At 33.0% G+C, this 23425-nt stretch overlaps 2 protein-coding genes across 2 annotated transcripts; both read right to left on the bottom strand.

Annotated features, from left to right (window-relative positions):
• Positions 1-3051: 3051 nt before the first annotated feature.
• Positions 3052-17563, bottom strand: LOC130900262 (cytochrome P450 6k1-like). The gene is made up of 10 exons (XM_057810768.1): positions 17401-17563; positions 15118-15958; positions 13632-13844; positions 12620-12871; positions 12128-12289; positions 10768-10817; positions 7469-8336; positions 6057-6269; positions 4638-4886; positions 3052-3260 (listed from the first exon to the last, which is right to left on the bottom strand). Exons 2-10 carry the CDS (start codon positions 15956-15958, stop codon positions 3094-3096), a joined length of 3015 nt encoding a protein of 1004 aa, XP_057666751.1. The 5' UTR covers positions 17401-17563; the 3' UTR covers positions 3052-3093.
• Positions 17564-20233: 2670 nt separating this feature from the next.
• LOC130900133 (hsp90 co-chaperone Cdc37) lies at positions 20234-23089 on the bottom strand. Its single transcript, XM_057810523.1, has 5 exons — positions 22909-23089; positions 22494-22784; positions 22113-22391; positions 21465-21689; positions 20234-20857 (listed from the first exon to the last, which is right to left on the bottom strand). The coding sequence occupies exons 1-5, from the start codon at positions 22939-22941 to the stop codon at positions 20576-20578; spliced, it is 1110 nt and encodes a 369-aa protein (XP_057666506.1). The 5' UTR covers positions 22942-23089; the 3' UTR covers positions 20234-20575.
• Positions 23090-23425: the final 336 nt, after the last annotated feature.

The following is a 23425-nucleotide window of genomic DNA, read 5'->3' as shown; positions in this document are numbered from 1 at the left end:
TATAATCGAGTATTAAAAGTGTTTGGTGATGATTTCATAAACCGTGCAGAACTAATTCATTGACATAAATTGTTCTATAAGAAATAAACTTCAATAAAGCGTCAAAGCAATGCGAATAAATGACAGTTAGTGGTGCTTGTCGCCAAATAGAAGAAGCGAAACTTCGAGCAAAGCATTGCGAGCAAATTTTGTGCAAAATTGAGCGATTACAAGACTAGAACTTATAATCGAGTATTAAAAGTGTTTGGTGATGTTTTCATAAACCGTGCAGAACTAATTCATTGACATAAATTGTTCTATAAGAAATAAACTTCAATAAAGCGTCAAAGCAATGCGAATAAATGACAGTTAGTGGTGCTTGTCGCCAAATAGAAGAAGCGAAACTTCGAGCAACGCATTGCGAGTAAATTTTGTGCAAAATTGAGCGATTACAAGACTAGAACTTATAATCGAGTATTAAAAGTGTTTGGTGATGATTTCATAAACCGTGCAGAACTAATTCATTGACATAAATTGTTCTATAAGAAATAAACTTCAATAAAGCGTCAAAGCAATGCGAATAAATGACAGTTAGTGGTGCTTGTCGCCAAATAGAAGAAGCGAAACTTCGAGCAACGCATTGCGAGTAAATTTTGTGCAAAATTGAGCGATTACAAGACTAGAACTTATAATCGAGTATTAAAAGTGTTTGGTGATGATTTCATAAACCGGTGCAGAATTAATTCATTGACATAAATTGTTCTATAAGAAATAAACTTCAATAAAGCGTCAAAGCAATGCGAATAATTGACAGTTAGTGGTGCTTGTCACCAAATATGAGAAACAAAATTTCGATCATTGCATCTCGAGCAAATTTTGTTAGAAATTGAGCGATTCCAAGACTAGAACTTACAATGAAGTATTAAAAATGGTTGGTGATGATTCCATGAACGATGCACAAGTGGTTCGTTGACACAAATTGTTCTATGTTGATTATACTTCGAAAAACTCGAGCCAAAGCGAATAATTGGGTATTGCAACACACCACTGAGCGTATGGTATCACGCAGTTTTTAGTTTCCAGAAAGATTACCACAGCAATCATATTCGCCAGATCAATTGTCCTGCGGCTTCTTTTTTTTCCAAAAAGCAAAAACCAGAACGCATTTCAAATCAAAATAACTATGACTAGAGCTCTGTAAGAGGTTCCATACAAAGACTTACTATAAATCCGGAAGAAATCGTTTGACTTAATATATTAGAGTGAAAGAGACTAATTTTAGAGCAGATTATGTTATCATATAATAATTATGTAAAAAATCATTTTTACACTTAATTGTTAAACCTGGTATATGCAATAATTATCTTTCTGAAGTAAACAGCTGCGTCTAGACTAATATTTGTTAATTTTAAAGGTAAATGTGATAGAGATGGGAGCGTTAAAATAACGTAGGTAGAAGTTGAAAAATAGTTAAAGGATAATTCTTGACCTCGCTCAAAGACTGTTCGATGATTATTTTATATTTACAAAGGTTGATATCAACTGAATCCAAAGTATTGCGGTGACCAATATACTATCGTGAATAAACTGGAAATCTGGTCCTCCTTGCAATGTCTCGTTTTGATTGAGTGACATGCTAGTTTTAATTCAATGTAGAATCAATTATATCATTATATAAATTAATAATTGCAGTAGCAACGTAATAAATTTAATTCAACTAAAGTTTATTAACAACTAAAAAAAAACACTTTTTATAAGAAACGTTCATTATTGCTTCAAGGACGTTGTATTGTTAAACACACCGCCGTTCAAAAATAAAAACATTCATAGTGAGTTGCTACAAGGATTTAAACGTTTTAACTATTTAATGCGTCCAACTACATTTTCAATAACAGCTTCTCAAAACTTTGACACCAAAAATAATATATTTTAATGTCATGCTCTGCATTTTTATTACTAAACTGGTTGTTGGACTTGTGGTAGGTCACTGACGCTTCGAATATCATTGGAAAGTGTTGAGGTTTCTCAAATATTAATATACTAGAGTTGCTACTTAAGTTTTGAGATTTTTCCCCATTAAGATCAATACATTCTGCATGCGTTTGAACCAATTGTCGAAGCATTTTTTCCATTCTTCTTCTTCAAGTGTAGAAAAACCTTGACCTCGCTATTTATTTTTGATCTGAAGGAATAAAATGAAATCATTGGGTCCAAAACAAGGACTGTACCCATCAATAAGATGTTTTGGCTGGTCAAAAACGATTTTGTTTGAACTGATATGTGATAGTCGTGGTAGAGAATGATTTGTCTTCTGCTGTTGGTGTTTTCGAACACTTGCAAATAAATGTTGTTGTACCATTAAGAATTAACTTTTCTACGTTACTCTCATAAAACATTGTTGCATTTGGATCGTTTGGAAAAATTCTTACAGTCGATTATTATTTAGTTTCGGGTTCATACGAGGTTTGGCTATTAAATAACGAGACTGGTTATGAAAAAATTGTTTCGACATGAGAAAAAAAAAACGTTCGTTTCAAACCGCTACTACACAAATACTATAATAGTGACGGAAACGTGTTTTGGGAGGTGCATAGATAAAATATCTTTGTATCCCACCCGCCTAGAGCGCCATCTAGACGCGCAGTCTCGTTATTTAATAGCCAGACCTCGTACGCATCAATCCATGGTTCTTCATTTTTTGCACCTATCGACACGAGTTTTTTTTTGAGCAATTGTCCAATTATGCGGTATCCAATGGCAATTCATGAAATCTTGAATGAATCCGAGTGGATTTTATACGGTACAGCATCGAGGTTTTCTGGCACAACAACCGATTGTTGGACGATCAAAAGTGGCACCAGCAAACACGTGGAAACTATCTTGAGAATTTTTGGTCTACTACCTACACTACCTATTTTTTTTTTTTTAAATTACTCAATTTTTTGATGCAACTGTCCTACGCAGTTTGAAATGCTACTGAAAGCATTCACGACGTTTTCATCAGAAGCTGATACCCGAACTGTTAAAATAAAAACACAATATAATTAATTCGTTCCAATAAAACAAACTGTATGGTATAAAAATATCTTTATTATTTTCAATTTGAAAAAACTGTCAATCAATAGGGGTAATTTTTATCGGTAGACCAACTTTTGATATTAGAGCAAAATTTTTCGGTTCGAATTCTATCTTTTCTGGAGTTCCATCACATTTTTCCAATTTGAACTTGATTATAATATTGGACATAGCTATAGCTAATGCCATCATACCAAGTCTCTTGCCTAAAATTGTTAAAAAGATTTAATTATAAACTTTGAGGTATTTTCAAACTTTTCTAGAACTTTATTTACACCAGGGATAACCAAATGTGAAAAGTTGATGTATAATTTGGAAAATAACCGCATCAATCTAATTTTTTCCATTAAAAAAAACACATTTTCTGTCTGTATTAGATTATTTTCTAGTGAAACGTTTCTTCGCTGGTAGGGAAACATTATTATCAGAACTGAGACGTGTTGTATCAGTATAATATCAAAAATTGTTATACTGAATACACTGTCTACAACAACACTACACCTACACTCACAATTACACACTGTCTTTCGCGTTTCGATAACCAAGTTATCCTCTTCAGGAACTGAAGGTAAACTAAAATCTAATAACCTGTGAATGTTTTATACTAAATTCTCCCAGCAATAAACCTTCTCCCCCGAGTGGGCTGTAAGAAATTGGCCCTTTGCTTATTTCATATAAACCACTCATTTCTATGGTGATTGTGACGGAAAGTATATTGGTCAGACTAAGAGATCCGTTATTGTCCGGTTTAAAGAGCACAAAAACTGTTGGATGCATTTGAAAGCATTGAAGTTGCTAGATGTAAGAGTAGCTTAAGTAAGGAAAAAGGGCCAATTCCTTACAGCCCACTCTACAGATTAGTAGTCAAAGAATGAATACGAAAATTCCCACCAAGGAGTTTTTTCCCGCTGGAATTAATTTCCACGGATGAGACTTTATTGGTGGGAAAATTTAGTATTAAACAGATAAGTCAAGTTATTAGATTTTATCTCTGAAGACGACAACTTGGTTGTCGAAACGCGCCTCAAACAGTGTAATTGTGAGTGTTGGTGTAAACAGTGTGTTCAGTATGAATATCGCCAACGGTTCCTGAAATTCCAACTTAAAAATTGTTGATGACTAGTTTTATTGATTTTTTCTGACCCCATAATGTATCAAGTGTGGGTAAATACAATAATACCTCTATTAACATCTGAAATTAATCGTAAATATTTCATTTCTTATATATCTACACGGTTAGTCCAACGTTAAGTATCATTTGGCCACTTTAAAAAGCAGAAAACCGCTTAACACGCGTTCTTTATAACTTAACACTTTCAATATAATATTTCCATGACTTTTTCTCGGTTTCTTCAACAACGGAAGACCGTTGAAAGGGAGCGAATTAAGGTGGCGCTGTAGTAGCAAATAGAAAGGAGCGCCAGACATTATTAGAGTAGGATAGCAAATTAAATTCTTATTTAACACTCATAACAATTTTAACAAAACTATTAATATTTAAAAATTGTACATAACTACTAAATTTACAGAATTTTGTGTTCCGTCAAAGCTTCCTCATAAACCAATCAACAACGTTGCCTTACCTAAGCATGCTCTAGGTCCTTCTCCGAAAGGAATAAAATTCAAACCATCCACATTGAAATTATTGTTCAAAAATCTCTCTGGTTCGTATTTGTCGGGATTCGGATAATAATTTTCATCTCTATGTAATGCAAAAAATGGTATGATAACCGACGTCCCCTTTTCGACCACGAAATTTGTACCATTAAATTTATAATCCGTAATAGGTATTCTATCCAAAAATGGTAAGGCTGGATACTTCCTCATCGTTTCTAAAAGAGTTGGTGAGCTTTAAACAACAGTTTCTTATGTACAAAAAATTTTAAATAATTTTTTCTCGCGAAGCAGTACGAAAAAAACATTTTTGAAGTATTAGAATCAAAAAAGTTTCCATGATATAAAAGAATCTGACGTAAAAGCACGCCATCCATATTGTTTAGAGTGCAATAATATATTTTAATAAAGACCGAAGTAAATCGAAACGTCTATAATTTAATATAAGGTCTAAGAAATAGAAAGTCAAAGAAAAGTGTATTTTTTAATGTGAGTATTACTCGTGAAGACAACTTTTACACCACGTGCATGGTAGTACTAGTTTCTTTCTCGTTCTAACTTGATATTTATGTTGACGTCGATGTAATCGGCGATTGATTTTCATCTTCCTAGTTTTTTCACATCTGTAATATCATTACCCTAGTTACTGAATAAATGAATGACTCGTTTGAAGCTCAGGATCTTTCATTTATACTACAATGTCATAAAGTAAGTTTCTATCAGCGACAGAACTGCGATCGCAGTTCCGAACAAACGCGGCAGTTACTCTGACTCAAGCAGAAGCAATTTACGTCATTTTCAGATCGCTGCTACCGAAGTGTTTTTGTTTTATGATGGCCTCAATTGAAAATACCACCGCTTGTGGAATCAGATCTGTGATTCGTTATCTAAATGAAAAGAAAGTTTGCGGGTCTTTGCGTCCCCCTTTCTTGTTGCGGTACTGAAGAACCCAGTGTTTACAGCTGATCCATCAATCCCACTCCTTTTAAAATGTCTAGAATGTGGGATGGCTTCTAATTCAGGTGTTGTGTCCTGGATCCCTTTAGTATTTCATCCATCAAGAGAATGTGGATTGAGGTTTCGTCCACTGTGCAACAAAACCTGCACGCCGCATTATCTGCCAGATCTAGCATCTTCAGGTATTCGTTGAGGCGAGGGCATCTATAGATCTTCTGTTTGTATTCGTAGATTGTTACAATTCAGCAGGTCTTCTCTGGTTATAGTTTTCCAGAAGAGTATTTGCCTGTCTCAACCCTTGTAAGTTGTTCCAAAACTATGAATGTTAGTTCACTGTTTTCTTTGATGATTTTAAGGGTCACTACAAAGTAAACTCCTGGTGGTGGTGGTGGACTAACTAAAGGTATCTTCAATAAAATGATTATACTTACCATTTAAACACATTTCCATATATTTGTTATCTTTGATACCATCCTGAGTAAAGTCTCCGTGTTTTTGTAAATTGATTTCAACTTCTTTCCTCAATTTATCTTGTACATTCTGATTTACTGCTAGTTCATACAATGTAAAAGCTAAAATAGTACTCGATGTCTCTTGACCAGCAATTAAAAAAAATATAGTATTCGACACTGCTATGTCAAAAACTGAAAAATGAAAGGGATTAAATTTATTTTAATCCAAACATACCGAGCAGATACTTCAGATATTCTTCAGAGACTGAAGTTAGTTTCAGTTTACCGACAATTCCCGACATTCCAACTTAGTTAGTTTTCAATGAACTTTCAAAAAACACGAAGAATATAGGTATGAAGAAGTTTATAGGAAAATATAAAAATATAAACCGACTGAAATGATGGAGAAATAACGCAATGGACCCCATTGTAGCCAAGGAGAAGAGGCAGGTCGAGAAAGACTTGGAGACACGAAATAGAGAAGGACATAAGAGCGCTTAATATAGAGAACTGGAAGGCAAAATACCGGAAACGAAAGGAATGAAAAATAATAACAAAAGCAGTCAAGAAAAACGATAAATTATAAAGAAAACAAAAATAAAAAACGAGGAGTAATCCACCTCAAAAAAAAGGATTTTAAAGCGCTAAAAGCGACAGCCATAATCCAAGGGATTGAAAGGCTTGATGATGATGATGATGATGATGTTGATGATGACGATATGAGTCCCAGGTATTTCCAGTCAATAGCTTGCTCGTTTAGCTTGACATTTTGAGTTTTTTCTTAATAGTGAAGGTAATTAAATATGATTTGTTCGGTTTGACATTTAATCCCACCGATCGACACCACCTTCTTATGAAGTTGAGTCCTGTACTTCACAGAGTGAATTCTTAAAGCTTCTTTTTGCGAATATGACTATGACGTCGGCATATTCTTAACAGGAAATGTTGAAATCAGTCAGTCCTACTAAGCTCCACAGAAGTTGGGATACAACTCCTCCTTTTGCAGTAATAAAAATGGTATTTGGATCCTAACTGTGTTTTCCATCTGGAGCTTTTCCGATCTACTATTTTCACGTCTAATGCTCTTTTGATAACCACATGTAGAGTAATGTCAAAGGCGCTTTCTATGTATAAGAATGAACGTACCACGTTTTCTTCATTTCACAGAGCATTTCGTTTATCAATTGTAAGTTTTCAGTAGAAGCTTTATGAAGCTGATTGGTCTAAACGATTTGGTTAGTGTAGTGTCCTTTTTCTCTAATATATAATATTGAATAAATGAAAATCAAATGGCAGAAAAGAGTCAACGACTGCTCTTGCAGCTCTGTTAAGAGTTATTCCGACATAAACAGTTTTAGTTTAGAAGGAACCTCGCAGTGAGAAAAACTTACCCATATTATCATTATTCGTTTTTTCTTTTTCAAGTACACCTTTGCTACCTAAATCGGTTAAATCTTGCACATTGCCATTGAATTGGTCTTTCCTAGCAGCCATTGAAGTCATTAAAACATCTTTAAAAGTGTTAATAGCATCATCGACTACGAAATCTAATCTGAAGAAAGAAACCCACGACGGTTTGATGAAAAACAAATTTTGTATAACGGCATTTCGGAAATTGAAGTCGAATAATTTATGAATATATCTCCTAAATATGGATTCTCCTCCATCGAAGCAATGAGGATTGACTCGAAAAAACCACCTCGCCAATAATTCTGTAGCGAAATGTCCTCCGATCAATCTGGCGTCGATAAGACCATTGTTTTTATATAAAAAATCAATCAGAAGGTTTTTAGTGTCATCTAAATGAAAGTAATTGTTTTTGAGTACCGAAGTACGAAATAATGGGGAAAGTACCGATCGAACTTTTTTCCATCGATTATATTTCAAAAAAAATACCGAATAAAGCATATCGGAATGTTTCGGTGTTGATACTCTTCTATCGCAAAAAACGGTAAAATCTTTGATTAGAACATCTTTAGTTAGTTGGGGGGATTTAAGCACTAAAACAGGTTCGTCTAAAATGTACAATCCGAAGAAGGGATCTTCAGTACTATCATAATACTTCTTGACATTTTCGTGAATAGTTGTTCTGAAACTAAGAGAATCAAAAAAGTTTCCGAAAAACGGTATCGGTGTTGGACTATAAATCTTCCTTTTCTTCCAATAATTAAAATTTCTAGTGAAATATATGTAACTCGAAATTCCCGAAATTACCACTAATCCGAAAAGGTCCAGGACCCATGACGACGTTATGAGCATCTAAAAATAATAAAAACAATTATTATACTATTAAAAGCACTCAAAAAACGATAATAAGAAATTACTGATAAACAACTACACCAAAGGAGACACAATAGCAAACGGAGATGATATAATGGAAAAATGGAGACAATATTTTAGATATCTTTCAGTAGAAAATGATATTAACGAGATGGAAACTAAAGAGACTGAAATAATAATGAAAGTAGCAGAAATCAAAGCAACAAAATATGATATAAATTCAAAAGACAATACAGTAACTGAAACAGCTGCAAAAATGGAAATAACAAGAAAGAAGACACAAAAAACTATAGCAATTATAAAGGAAGTACAGTCAAGTACCTGATCCAACAATATAAATACAAAAATTTTGGAAAAAATATATTTATTTGTCAACGTAATCTCCGTTTAGATCAATAGTTATTAACTGCCGACATCATCTGTCCATTATTGGAAGATCTTTGACCACCAAGCCATGTTTTAAGTTTAGGAACAGAAAGTAATCCGAGGGGGCTAAATTTGGCGAATAGGGTGCATGAGGTAGCAATTTAAACTTTATTTTATTTATTTCTGTCATTGTAATAACGGATGTGAGAGCTGGTGCACTGTCTTGATGAAACACGGCCGTTTTTGCTTGATTTCTTCGCTCAAACGTTGCAATAAGTTCGCACAATTCTCGCCGTTGATAGTCATCCCTTTTTGAAGATAATCAATTATAACTATTCCACGCACATCTCAAAAAACCGACGCCATGATCTTACCTGCATATGGAACGCTTTTTGCCTTCTTCAGAGCCGAGCTCATGTCCAAATTTTCAGTTAATGTGCGATGTACCGCACTCTTTGAAATGCCTATTATGGGGGTCATTAACATGTCTAGAATAGGATAGTTAAGTGATTTTTGAAAATTGGAAGTCTTTTTAAAGATACAGCAGATAGAAAAAAGAGCTGTTCGGAGCGCTGAGTTGGCAGTTGGGGTCCGGGCCTATTGTGTACCGTCGACTTTATACCTGGCCCCTCTTTTATACATATATACATCTATACAAATTTAGAGAAGTTTCTACAGGCTTAAACAGAAATTAAATATGGACCAGGCATCGCCGATTAAGGGTAAGTTCGGATTTTCATAGTTTTCAATAGACTTGAAACTTTAAACGCGTTTTTCTCAAAACTGTGTTTTTCAAACTTCCCTCCATCGTATCTCAAAAACGGCTTGACCGAATAACTTGAAATTTATAGGGCACACTCAACACATGTAAACGCAACGAATGAACCAATCGAACATTTCCAAAATTTCGATTTTTTATAGCAAAAAACAAAAAAAAAACGCAAAACTCGCAACTTTTACTTTAAATGTCTACCAAAAGTCCAATTTTTTGTATATTCATTTGGTAATAGGCCATTCCGTGCATTGAGGCTCACAGATTAGAACGCAGTTTTTTTGTTTCAGATAAGCCAATCAGCTGGAATCGTGAAGGAAGTGCGAGCTCATTTTTTCGAAGCGGGTGTGTTCAGAACGTTTTAACTCAAGCTCTATACAATATTTTTAGCTTAAAACTTATATTTATACTGTCGACATATATGTTAATAAATGATGATAAACTTCAAGCTCCATCTATTTACTGGTGGTAGAAAAAAATTCTAAAAATCCCTAAAAAACAGGCCGTCACATGGAATGACCCCCTTAGTACCGAATTTCTCACCCAGAGCAGAATCTAGTCCAGCTTTTGTATTAGTTGGGCTAATGTCTTTAAATTAACGGTGACTAATTTTTTCGACGTTCCCAAATTCACTAAAACTCTTCACTTTTGATAACTGCTAGTCTTCCAATTTGCATCATAGATTTTCTTGCTAATACAGCGATATTCTCTCTAAATATCACAATAAATATCAAACCAATGTGTGATCGACACGATGAACGGCGATACAAATGTATTTGATCTTCGAAAAACCAACAACAGTCGGTTAACTCCCAATATTTTTCACGTTTAACAAAAGTGCTATTTAGTTCATCCACGCATTTTGTTGGTTTCAATGTGTGGAAAGGGCGGATACAGTTTTAGTACACCGCTACGGTGGAGCCGGTAGAAACATCTTATGCTGTACACATATCAATCACTGTTTCATGCATATCAAACAACTGATTTCCCTAGTAACGCTAATATATGCATTAACATCTGTTGGTTCTATTGAAAATTTCACTTAACCCAACAATCCGATCTTTATCCTAGCGATTGCAACAAAATTCACTAATTTTGAATTCAAATAATACTGTGACGTAAAAAATTAAACCTCCCATGTAGCTACAACAAAAACGCCAGAAAATTTGATGATTTTCCATACGTGATCAGATAAGTTAAGATGTGAAAAAAATTGGGATCATTACGAATATTTTTATCCCTCAATATAATAAATTTGGGTCAACTACTTACTTGTAAACAGTTTTCAAAAATAAAGTGATTTCGTAAACTATCACTGAAGACTAATCTCACAAATGAATAAAAACAAAACATGTAATTTCTTTATCATGTAAATTATATTTGAATTTCAATATTATCTAAGTTCTCATGCTTCCAACATTGTAAATTTGACATTTATGTGTATTTACTTACAAATTTCAGTAATTACCTCGTGAATAAACAAATTAATTGGCAAATAATTATCGTGCTTGTTGAGGAATTGTATTCATTGTACTCTTTTTTTTTATATTTATTACGAAAGTATAATTTTACTTCAATTTATTTTTTATTTGAGAACAAATACACTCAACATACAGAGTGATTCTTAACTTAACCAAAAAAATCTCTAAACCACAAACCACCTATTTTATAGACGTTCCACACAGATAACCCAAGATTGAATCTTTTAATTAATATTCGGAGCCCTAGATGGATCTGCCAAAATATACTGAGTAGTTTTTCGAGGCACGTATCCCACAAATTAGTCGCATTCATCGTTACGTATCCTTATCGTCACGTCTAACCGCAGGCGATAACGGCAACATCGAAGTATCGAAATACGGGGTGTGTTTAAAAAAATATTAAAAAGTGATTTGTTAGGCAATAACGGAAACATCGACAGGGTGTGTTAAAAAAAGCAGGGTGTGACGTATATGTTTTGTAAGATGATAACGGTAACATCGAAATATTGAAATATATATACGGGGTATATAGAAAAAGTTATATACAAGGTGTAGTATATTGTTTTGTTGATAATGGCTTGAGTGGCAGCGAACAAGGGACGTAAGTAGGGTTGATGTTTTGTGAAAATGGTCCGGCATTATGTGGGTAACAAGCGACGTAGGAGATATGCGGCCACAAGGGCATTGACATATAATTTTGTTAATAATGGCGAGATTGGTTGCGAATAAAAACTTTATATAGATAAGGAGATATGGGGAAAACATTGTGTGAGGTATTAAAGTTGTGGTAAGAAGAAATTAGAGGTCATGAGTTTAGAGGAATAGGTCACCGTGACGTCAAGTATGAAATCTGTACTACCGACGAAAAGATGCAAACCTCTGTAGCCAAAAAACATACTCTCCAGGCATATAATTCAATATAATCGAACAGTTGATTGAAAATGAAACTTTATTTAACATTAATTTAACAATTCCAAACTTTTTAAATGCATAGAACATACATTATTATAAAAAATATTACATAAAATGGTTCATTGCTAACATAAAGGCCATGTTTGCAGTTCTGAAGGAATCCTCTCCAAGATTTGTGAACTGATTTTCTTATAAAAAATGATATTCAGTATTTATCGAACACAATATACAATCTTATTGAATGGGAATTATTTTTATGGTAAGACCATATTTTGAATGTAGTACGAAACTCTTGGGTTCAAATTCCATTTGAACTGGCGTACTTTCACATTTTTCTATTTTAAATTTTGACACGATATAGAAAATGGCCATGGTCGCCATAAGCAAACCCAATCTTTTTCCTGTAAACAAAAAATTGAATACTTAATTCAAACGCATCGGAATAAATTCAAATTGTTCATTTCAAAATAAAACAATAGAATAGAAAGAATAATACACATTCTTAATCTTTTCCAGATTGTTGTCTTGAAAAGTTTGAAGGCTAGAATTCAAACACTATATTCTCATAATAAAATTCGACAAACCAGATCTTGCAAACAAACGAAAAACTCAGGAGATGATTAGACACTACCAAGCTGGGTTTCCTGCTCTACCATATATATGCTATATAAAAGTTTTATGCCTTTCAATGATAATAATGGAAAAGTTGAATAAATAATTCTATCACTTGCCTGTACAGGTTCTAGGTCCATCCCCAAATGGAAAGTATTTCAAACCATCTTCGTTATTAAAATCAACGTCCAAAAACCTTTCGGGCTCAAATTTTTCAGGATCTGGATAATATTGTGGATTCATGTGAGTGGCATAAAAGGAAACGTAAACCGTCATTCCTTTTTCAATTACTAAGTCAGTTCCTTTCAGACGATAATCGGCCATTGCTGTTCTGTCCAAAAAAGGAAGCACAGGATATTTACGCAAACCCTCTAAATAAAACCGAAGAGATATGTTATCACATTTTACTTGAATTTTGTAACTACAAATAGAAATAATTTGACTCTTCCTTCATTATCAATCTTTGAATCCGTTTGCCTAACTCGTAAGCACGCTTCTCCAATTTTAGAAAGATAATGACTCAATACTTTACAATACAAAATAATGCACAATCATTTACCAATTGAAATCAAATCTACAACATCTTTTCTCACATTTTGTAATAATTTGTAGTGCCTTCTACTCTATAAACGACTTTTATTCTAGAATATTATTTAATTCGTATTTTATGTATATTACATATAAAAATTTTCACATGTACATTTTCAAAGATATTTTTGTTATTGTAGTTTGCTTGTGTATACTTTATATTTACATTTTATTTTATTTATGTCTTTAGTTATTTGTATGTTTGTTTCTTAGTTTTTTACAAGATACAAATTGTAAACAATTTTTTGACAATAAAGCATTTCTCTCTCTAAATAGAAATATTCTACTACTGATAATGTGTTCAAAATTCAAAAATTTTGAACATTTATAACTAGCTAACATAGATTTTATATGTGGCTGAAGATCTTAATGGAATATCATCTTCAAAATTACAAACAACTATCGATCAAATTCATCCTTAGACTAAAACATGGGGAATCAAATTACCCAATACCAACAGAGCTAAATATCGTAGAAACCATTACACCAACCAAATAAGGAGACGTAAAAGGAAGAAGCCTTTTGAATTAGTTCAATACTTACCACTTATAACCATGTTGAGATATTTCAAATTTTTCACTTCTTCGTAAGTTAAATCTCCATATTCTTGTACATAATTTTCTATTTCGTCTCTTAAAGTTGTTTGGATGTCTTGATTAAGAGCCAATTCATATAAAACGTAACTGATCAAAGAGCTTGTGGTTTCTTGGCCAGCTACCATGAAGAAAATGGCATTTGAAAAAGCGTTCGTCAATTCTGAAAATTTCACATAAGGATTTGGTACAAAAGAAGGAAAACTACCGAAACAAGTTTAAAAAATAAATATGATACGTACATGTGCTAAGATGCAAATAACACATTTTATTGGTTCCAGCAGAATTTTGACTTTAATCCTGTTGGAACTTTAGATATAAACAAATTAAGAAAGTGTTCGGTATCTCCATAGCAGCATACAATCATGTCAATGTATCGATAAATAGAGAAAATCTTCTGAAGCCTTCTTCCAAGTAACATAGTTCATAGCTCATAGGTGTGGGCAGCGGTTGAAGCCTTCAGATAGGCCCCACGTTACCAAAGTCCGTTTGGTATCGTTAGGCAGATTGTGGTATTTGCCCAGGTGTTTAAACCGCACCCGTGTGAGTGCTGGGCAGTCGCAGATAACGTGGTCTGCAGTTTCGTCCTCTTCCATACACCAGCGCCACTCCGGATCATCCGTGAAGCCATTGGTGTGAAGATGACGTCTTAGATGGCAGTATCCGGTTAAGGAGTTCGGTCACTAGTCTTTCAAGTAACTAACCTCGCAGAATCTATGAAGGAGAAGTATTTTGATTTGTACTAACCAAACGGTCTCACAGAGCTAGTTGCTGAAGAGTCTAGCTTCGAGTTTTCTTTAAAATGCAGCGTTGGTCTTTGTTGTTAATGTAGAATCATAGTCTACAAGGCCAGAATCGAGTATAAAACAAACAACAGATAAAGAAAGGATTAGAAGCTGAGAAAAAATTGAAGATCTGATACGAGGCTGATAAACTCGGCTTTGCTTAGGGTTTAAGAAACAAGGAGAGTTAGATTATTAGCTAATACTGTTGAATGTCTATTTGCATCGTATGAGGATCCAAAACGATCCTGATTTCGTCACGACCACACCTTCTTTGACTTATTAACTCTGAAATACATCTGCGGTCACAGAATTAAAGGTGCCTTGATTCCATTGGAGATTTCATTGTAGTTTGTTAAAGAAAACTTTCTTCATCATCATCATCATCGACCAGCCAGTCGCGTCCATTGCTGGTCATAGGTCTCCCTCAATCTTTACCACTGTGCACGGTCTCTATTAACTGTCTTCTAGCAGGGAACCATCCTGTTAATATCGTTAGATCAGCGTTTCGGGGCGTCTTTGGGCATTTTCTCTTGATCCCAACTCAATAATTTTTTGGTCCACTGATTGGACTGATTATTGAACGGGTCTGGTTAACGCTTTGAAGGAACTTACTTGTTTGTTAATATCTCTATAAGAAACTTACTCAATTACCTGAATCATCTTTCGAAGCATTCATGACGTCAATCAGATTAGTAGCTTTCCCTTTATAATTTTCTCTTGCTTGCATAGCAGAGTTGAATACATTTTTGAAAAATGTCTCGGTATTTGCTGCTACGAAATTTAATTTTAAAGTATCAACCAACCAGTGATGATAAAAGTGACAGGACTGAACGAATATATTTCGTAAACTGAATTCGAAAATCCCTTCGACATGTTTTCGAAAAGACGAAACTTGTTCATCAAATGACAGCGGATCAACACCATAAAAACATCTAGAAATAACCTCGAGAGAGAATTGACCTCCTATTTGTTTTGCATCAAGGATTCCATGTGATTTCTCTAAATATTTCACAAAATTTTTACAAACCAAATCTACGGTGACGAACATATTCTTCATCATTGACGAAGTAAAAAATGGACTTAATTTGGATTTGGTGGTTCTCCATTCTGGAACCTTTTGCATGAATATAAAATTGGATGTCGTCAAATTATGAGAAGAAGGTGTTATACTCCTATTGGAGAACACGTTGAAATCTTTTATAAGAACATCTTTTATCAATTTCGGGCATTTCAAAACTAAAATCGGTTTATCGAAAACAAAAATTCCAAAATACGGTTCGTCAGTCTCTTCATACATTTTCTTTAGTAATTCAAACGTCGATGTTTGTAAAGTAAACACTTCGTAGAAATTTCCAAAAAACGGTGATGGTTTCTTATAATATACTCCCCGTTTTTTCCAGTAATCAAAATGCCTTGTGGAATATTTGTACAAACCAAATATCGACGTTAAAATTAATATTAGCAGGGATATAATCCATGTTGAAGATAACATCTGAAACGAAATAATTTCATAAAAAGCGAAATCTTCACTATAATTAGAAACATTGAGTTGGAGAGAAAGTATTTTTTGTCGTGTTTTCAAAGTTAAGTTATTATATCTGAAAATCCACAAATATAGTTTTAATTTCCTAATAAAATATTGAAATATTCTCTTATTGCAATAAAGTCGTTAAAAAACCCTTTTGGTACAACTAAACTATGAAGCAAATTCATTGTTTCACAAGTAATTTATTTTTTGATGTTATTTATTCAAGAAATGATTGCAGGGCATTGAATTACAAAGAAGGTTTCTTTCCTGGTCTACGAATCATATTAGGTGGCCTTAAAATTGTATGCTGATACATAGATGGCGCTACTAGTATTAAATCTATTTGCTTTTCACTTACCCTAACCTAACTTTTACAAGACACGTATGTAAAGACAGTTGTTGTACAATTAATCTTTTAATTATATCATTTTCAACTTTATTAGTTTGAAAAAATTGGAAAAGAGGAATTTCGTGTGTTGATTAAGTATTACTATTGAAGCCGATGATTGGCTGAATAAATATTATCGGTGTTAAGCCCAGGACGGCTAAGGAGTGTTTTTTCAAGTTTTAAGGAATCGAAATGAGCACCAAGAACGATGCACGCAGTAAACGCCCCAAAGAGGCTGCCACCGATTGTGACTTCAAAAAAGTCCACAAAATAATGTCGGATAACCTTAAAGTGAAGCTGATTGTAATAGTTCAGACCCTAAAATATCAAGGAAACATGTTGTATTAATCGTGAATGTGGTTGCTGCGAATTTATGATTCTGAGAAGTGTTTGGAGCTATTAAGTCTTAATAAACCAGAATAGCATTATTGGGGCATTTGAAGGACGAAATTGAGGAAAAAACGGCCCCATTTGAAGAAGAAGATTACATCAATACAATGCAACGTCACAAATCAATGAAAACGTTGGTAAAATGTATGAATTGGGCTTCGAATTGCTTCCGTGTCCAAAATATACTCCAGATCTGCACTCCAGTGACTTTTTTCTGTTCTCAGACCTCTTCTTCTTCTTTATTGTAAGTTAGGACTTAGCCCTGTGTTTGCATCAACGGTTGACTAGCTGCAGCTGGGATGATGAAGACCAGCTTTCATACCATCTTGTAGGTGGTCGTCCTGGTGGTCGGGATGTGCGATTACATACACTATTCCGGTTCTTCACTCTCATTTATATCTCCTATCCACTTAGCTACTGGAAATATGTGAAATTTACACAACACAACAACTATTATTAAAAATATTTCATATTACGAGCATGATTTAACGATAATTTGATCACATCGAGCGCTGTAATCGATTTAGTTGTCAACACTATATACTTAGGTCCCTGCCAATATTTGAATGCAACTATATTAAATAATAAAATAAAATTCTTTTAAAAAAACGATTTTCTTAATGCTAACCTACAAAATTTTCCGCCTATCTATTATCTTAGTAAACATTCACTCAACATGGTTGAAGTTACTAGAAATGTTGAGTTTGGACATTTTTAAAAATTAGAATATTGCAAATTTTCTTTAAAAATATCAAAGTAAAATTATTTAAAGATGAATTGACGTAAATTAAATAAATAGATAAGCCTTATTCATACTCACCTTGTGGTAAAATTCAAAGTACGTCTTGTTTGTTTTGTTTTATATTGTGAAATATTTGAACTCAGCATGCATAGTAAGATAGTGATTTTTAATAAATAACCTTGGGTAGAAAAGTTTTTATCACAATTTGTGTACGTACCTTGTACAGAGTGTCTCAATGTGATTTGTGGAGGATTATATAGTGTGGAACATCATCTGGGTTACTGTACATATCAATAAAATTGGCATTGATTGAACAACATAGACAAAGGAAGTGAATTTCGCCCCAATCAATATCATATTATACGTCTACATAGCTCAAAACGCTGTCTTTTTAGATTAATAGTTCTAACAACATTTTTGAAACATAATTTGGCTCATTCAACAATTGTAATGATATTTTTACGAACTCGTCTATTGACGTAGACCGTGAAGCCGTTCCTTTTATTTTAAGCTAATAGAATCTAAAGTTTGGCGGTTGCGGCGGGTACAATCGCCAAAAGGACTGAACTGATTAGGAATTTCACCCGCGAATAAAACTAATATTAACAATAGTTATTTAGGCATCGATGTATACTGGTAAATGTTAACGCGATTAGGTTAGGTATTCAGGTTTCTCAAAAAATGTCGTGAAAAAGTTGGACTAAATCCTATTTCTCTGTATCAAAAACTGTCTAATTCTAACTTCTTTCTTTCCATTATAATAAAATAATTCAACGGCAGAAGTGCAACTGTTGAAAATGGAAATTTCGAAATTCGTTGCTTTGTTTTGTCCACCGGGGTAAACAAACGCGACGTGACTCGATCAAAAAACAGTAATTAACCTTAACTCTTCTCTTAATTAGTACCCAAACAACAATTTTATATTTTTTTATAGTCCTGTCTTGTCAATTACCAAGAACAAATTTATTCTATAGGTATCTACTTAAAATTATATTATAACATTAATAATTTATTAACTCGTTGGTTGAAGCCAAATGAACCTTTCTTTCTGTTGCTAATTAGTAAATCTGATTCTTGATTGATAAATAAGAAAGAATATTATTCATTATAGAAATAATTATTCAGCTAGATATAATAATATAACCATGAATGATAAATTTGACTATATAATGAAAATTAATTATTTTGTAATCACATCTATTCATTCGACCTATGACCCCTAAAATTACAACAACTTTGCATATTTAAAACCCGTATTATTTTTTGTACGAAGAATAATATATTTTAAAATTTATCATTAACATTATAATACGTACCTTAATTCTATAGCTAAGTAACAACTTAACCTCATTATCTTAATTGAAAGAAAAATCCTTAGAAATCTTTTTCTCCAGAGCCTGTTTTCTCTTCCCTTTAAAAATTTTACACCGCCAATCATTTCTTCCTGTCGTACGCCTCTTGTAACCAGAAACGTTTATTGAATATAATTTATCTCAAGTTGTACGAGGTATGATTAAAAATACAAATATTTTATCAAACAAAAAATAATTGAATCAATTATCTATTGAATAAGCCGAATGTAAACTTTTAAGAGGTTAAGACTCGCGAATAAAAACGATGGCGTGGGGCATTAGCTCATTTTCCGAGCCTTTTTCTTTATATAGTTTCTCCAATGTTTCCTATCGTAGTTTAAACTAACGTTTTGTAAAATAATCTCTATCATTATTCACATTTTCTTTCAATAATCATCTTACATCCAGGAGGACAAGCTGTACAACTAGTGAAACCGAAATTCAAGACGTCTCGATACACAGAAGGTAAGAAAACCCTCAATTGCACTGTTTCGAGCTGAAGGCAATTTCTAATGTGATAACCTGGTGAACCAGTGAAGATGTCACCTCAAATTAGTAATTCTTGGAACATAGATAATCAATAACAAGTATAGAGACAGCTTTTTAGAAGTAAAAACAATTTAATAGAACCCAACTACAAATCGGAAAGTACCTTAATCAATAGGGTGGCCAGATACTTCCAATAAAACCATAGGATTAGAGAAAGGAGATACATCAGGATGTGGCTAATCTATCGATACCACCAGAGGAAGATTCGACGAGCTGACTTCCTCAACATCCTGGGACAATTATGACCCACGATCAGCAGTAATTATTCCAAGAAGAAACAAAGAGGAAGGTCTAACTAAAAGGGTGGCCGGATACTTCCATTAAACCCATAGGATTATAGAAAGGAGATACATCAGGATCTAGCTAATCTATCGATACCACTAGAAGAAGATTCCACGAGCTGACTTCCTCAACATCCTGGGACAATTATGGTCCACGATCAGCAATAATTACACCAAGAAGAAACAAAGAGGAAGGTCTAACTTGCTAATATGTCTTATAGGAAGATCTTACTAAAAGAGTGGCCGGATACTTCCATTATACCCACAGGATTGTAGAAAGGAGATACATCAGGATCTAGCTAATCTATCAATACCACCAGAAGAAAATTCGACGAGCCAACGTCCTCTACATCCTGGGACAGTTATGGCCCTCGATTAGCATTACACCAAGAAGAAACAAAGAAGACCCTGTACGCAGTTGTAAGTAATTGGTATTCCGAGTATTGCATACCAAAAAAAATTATTTTGATGTTTTATCCCCTCTGCTACAGTTTGTGTGTCCGCGAATTGTTGAAAATAAGGAAATAATTCGACATATTGTTTTTAATTTCTTTATTGAAAATTAAATACTAATTTAAGCAAAAAAAATTGATGAACTGATCTATCATAAGTATCTTGTTCTCCGTTACATTAACTAGAATGAAATGGGTTTTTATTATGCGATAAACATCAAAGATATGAACTTATGAATTTATTTCTAATTACTTCAAAGAAATTTAGAAATCGTTCAATTTTTCTTCATTCGGATTTTTAAGATACTGATTATGGATCATATTAAAATGAGCACATGTATATACTGTCAGGTTAGTATCAAATGAAAATCATGATCAAGATGCAATTTAATCAGTTTGCCATAAAGGTTTATGTACAATTTAGTCTTTAAGATGTGGATTGTTCTTGTTCTGGTGCTTCAGCAGAATCTTCTTCTTCGTTCTCTTCCTTTTTCTTGCGAGATTCCGGTACCCAAAGACCTGAATCAACACAACGTTTCATATGGTACTTCGCTTGTTCTTCGTCCATCTGTGCAATAGTTTCTTGTAGAAGTTTTATATCTTGTGATTCGAAGCATTTCTTTAATTCATCCGGTAAACTTTCAAATACTTCAACTGGATCTAATCCACCTGGACCTAATCTACTTTTCTTTTCTTCTTCTAGAGCTTCCTACAATAATTATCATAAAAACTAGTATTTAATAGTGTTAACATTAAATTGGAAAAAGATGTAATCTCAAAATGAATGCATAAAAATCAACAAAACAATTTAAACAACAACCATATTCCTTTTTAATATGGCTGACTATTCTCTTTCAAAAGCCAGATTACTGCTTAGGGCATCCATTTTCAGTTAATAGAAGACGCAAAGAAAAATTTATGGATGCATAAAGTGCATTTAGGGATGTGAAGCGAGAATATTCTTCTTTGAATAATAATTTGGAATATTCTTTTTTCTCATGTATCACTCATATCTTTTCAAATTCCACCTATGCTATTTGGACCTCGGGTTTTAAAATGGATGGATAATTGAAGGAAATATAAAAGATTTTTACACAGATACTAAAATTCAATCTTGGGATAGATCTAGATGAGTAGATTTTTTGTTAACAAATAATTAACGATCTAGGGATAGAATTACATATAAGTACTAACATTTAATCATAAGCAAAAACTGAAAAAAATAAAGTAGATGCCAAAAGAAATGTAGAAGGAACCAAAAAACCATTATGGTACTATAAATTAAAGATGTCCAATTGTTTCATTCCATATCATACCTTCATGGCTTCCTCTAACTTCTCAGCAGCCCTTTTTTTGATTCTCTCTTTGAACTGTTCCAATTCATTTTCAAATGACTGTTTATATTCTACTTCGGCTACTTGGATCTTGGAGAAAAAGGCGTCGACACATGCTCTTGGATCATAATCAAGTTGTTTAGCCAGTTCAAGTATATACTGCATGCATATTGTCTGATGTGCCACATGTGCCATTAAATCGTGTTTCTGTGAAAAAAAATTCAAATATTTTCATAGTATTAACATGTATTTATATAAATTTCTATGTGTATGAATAGGAAAAATATTGTTACGAATTCGTTCACGACCGAGGAGACGGTCATATCCGGTTATAATGGAATTCTAAAATTTGGCAAATTCGCGGAGTCTGGTATGTTTTTATAAACTGTTTATAATTAAAAAATCATAGTGAATGGAACTAAAAATTCAGTGAAATAAAATAATTTAGAAAAGTAGTTATGAACTTGTGAATATTCAATGATACAAGTAGTGATAAGTTAATTATGATATGAGTGAGATAAGTCTAGTGTTAGTAAGGGACAGTGTATAAATTTACCCCACTGTTGAAAAACAGTTTAAATAAATTAAGAAGTAAAAAACATATTAAAATATAGGTATATTTGTATTTACCTCTTCCATTTCTAAATTGATACACCAAACTACCAAATAATTAGCAGTATCTTCACAAACCAAATTATTGTGGCTCTTCAGAAAAGCTTTAGAATCATCATATTTCCGTAACAATCCAAAATGTTTAAGATCTTTTTCATTTTCCTTTATAAATTTGTTTAGTCTAGCCTCTTTTTGTTCTTCGGTCAAATTGTCATCTTTGGGACGAGAAGGCTTCTTGTTAATAACTGTTTTTGCAAAACCTGGTTTACTAATTGTATCCACATTCCATGGTGTCAACTAAAAAAATAGTTAAAGGTAGAAACTAAAAATAATAGAATAAATAGAAGAAAGAATAAGAATGAACTCTAATGGAATAGAAAAATAAAATTTACAGGTTACCTTGTCTTTTTTCCTAATTTCTTCTTCCTCTTTTTTTATTTTATCTCCTTCAATTTCCAAATCCTGTAAAGCCTTTTTTAGATCATTTAAATTACTCGCATTTGTTTTTTCAGCTTCTGCTAATTTAGTTTTCAATTCTGAAGTCTTCTTTATGTGATCACTTTTCTTTTTCTCGATATTTTCATATTCTTTCTTCCTCTCTTCCATTCTTTCAATTCTTGCTTGATGTCTCCATCGAAATAAGGAAGGTGTATCAATATTTGGATGCGTTTCATCTTCATCATCTGATATCTACATTTTGTAGTTAATTAGAATTAAAATAATTGTAACTTGAATTATTCGTTGAAATGACATTAATACTTAAAATATTTTTCAGGGAATAGAAATGAGAAAAATTTTACAGAAAATCACATACCTCAATATTTTTCCATTTACTATAATCCACCATTTTGAGCTCTGATTTTTAAAATTATAAATAATGCGATTTTATATTTTTTTGAAATAATGAACAGAAGTCTAGAAATTTCAGTTTTTAGAATAACCAACAGTTACCAATATTATTTGATTAATATGTCATTGAATTGACATAACCACATAACCACAATTTTCTTCTTTTTCACAGTAGATGATACATTGACCGTACAGGTATTCATGTACATTGAAAATTTTAAAATCAGTTTATACTCCTAGACAGCGCTAGTTTGATCAAAACAAATAACATTGTTGTGAACCTTCCAAGTATAGGTTATTTGTGGTTAAATGAGTTTGAATAATTTATACAATTATTTATAAATTAATCTTTATTATTTATTCCTTCCAATAGTTATTTAATATCACATTCTCACTGATGTTATCAAAACCCTTCACAATATCATAAAAATGTGAACATTTTGAAAAAGTTCGAATCCGTCAGACCGCCGGTTACGTTTAAC

Source organism: Diorhabda carinulata, chromosome 12 (genome assembly GCF_026250575.1).
Source record: "Diorhabda carinulata isolate Delta chromosome 12, icDioCari1.1, whole genome shotgun sequence".
NCBI classification, from domain to species: Eukaryota; Metazoa; Arthropoda; class Insecta; order Coleoptera; family Chrysomelidae; genus Diorhabda; species Diorhabda carinulata.
This window is presented reverse-complemented; position numbering and strand designations above follow the sequence as displayed.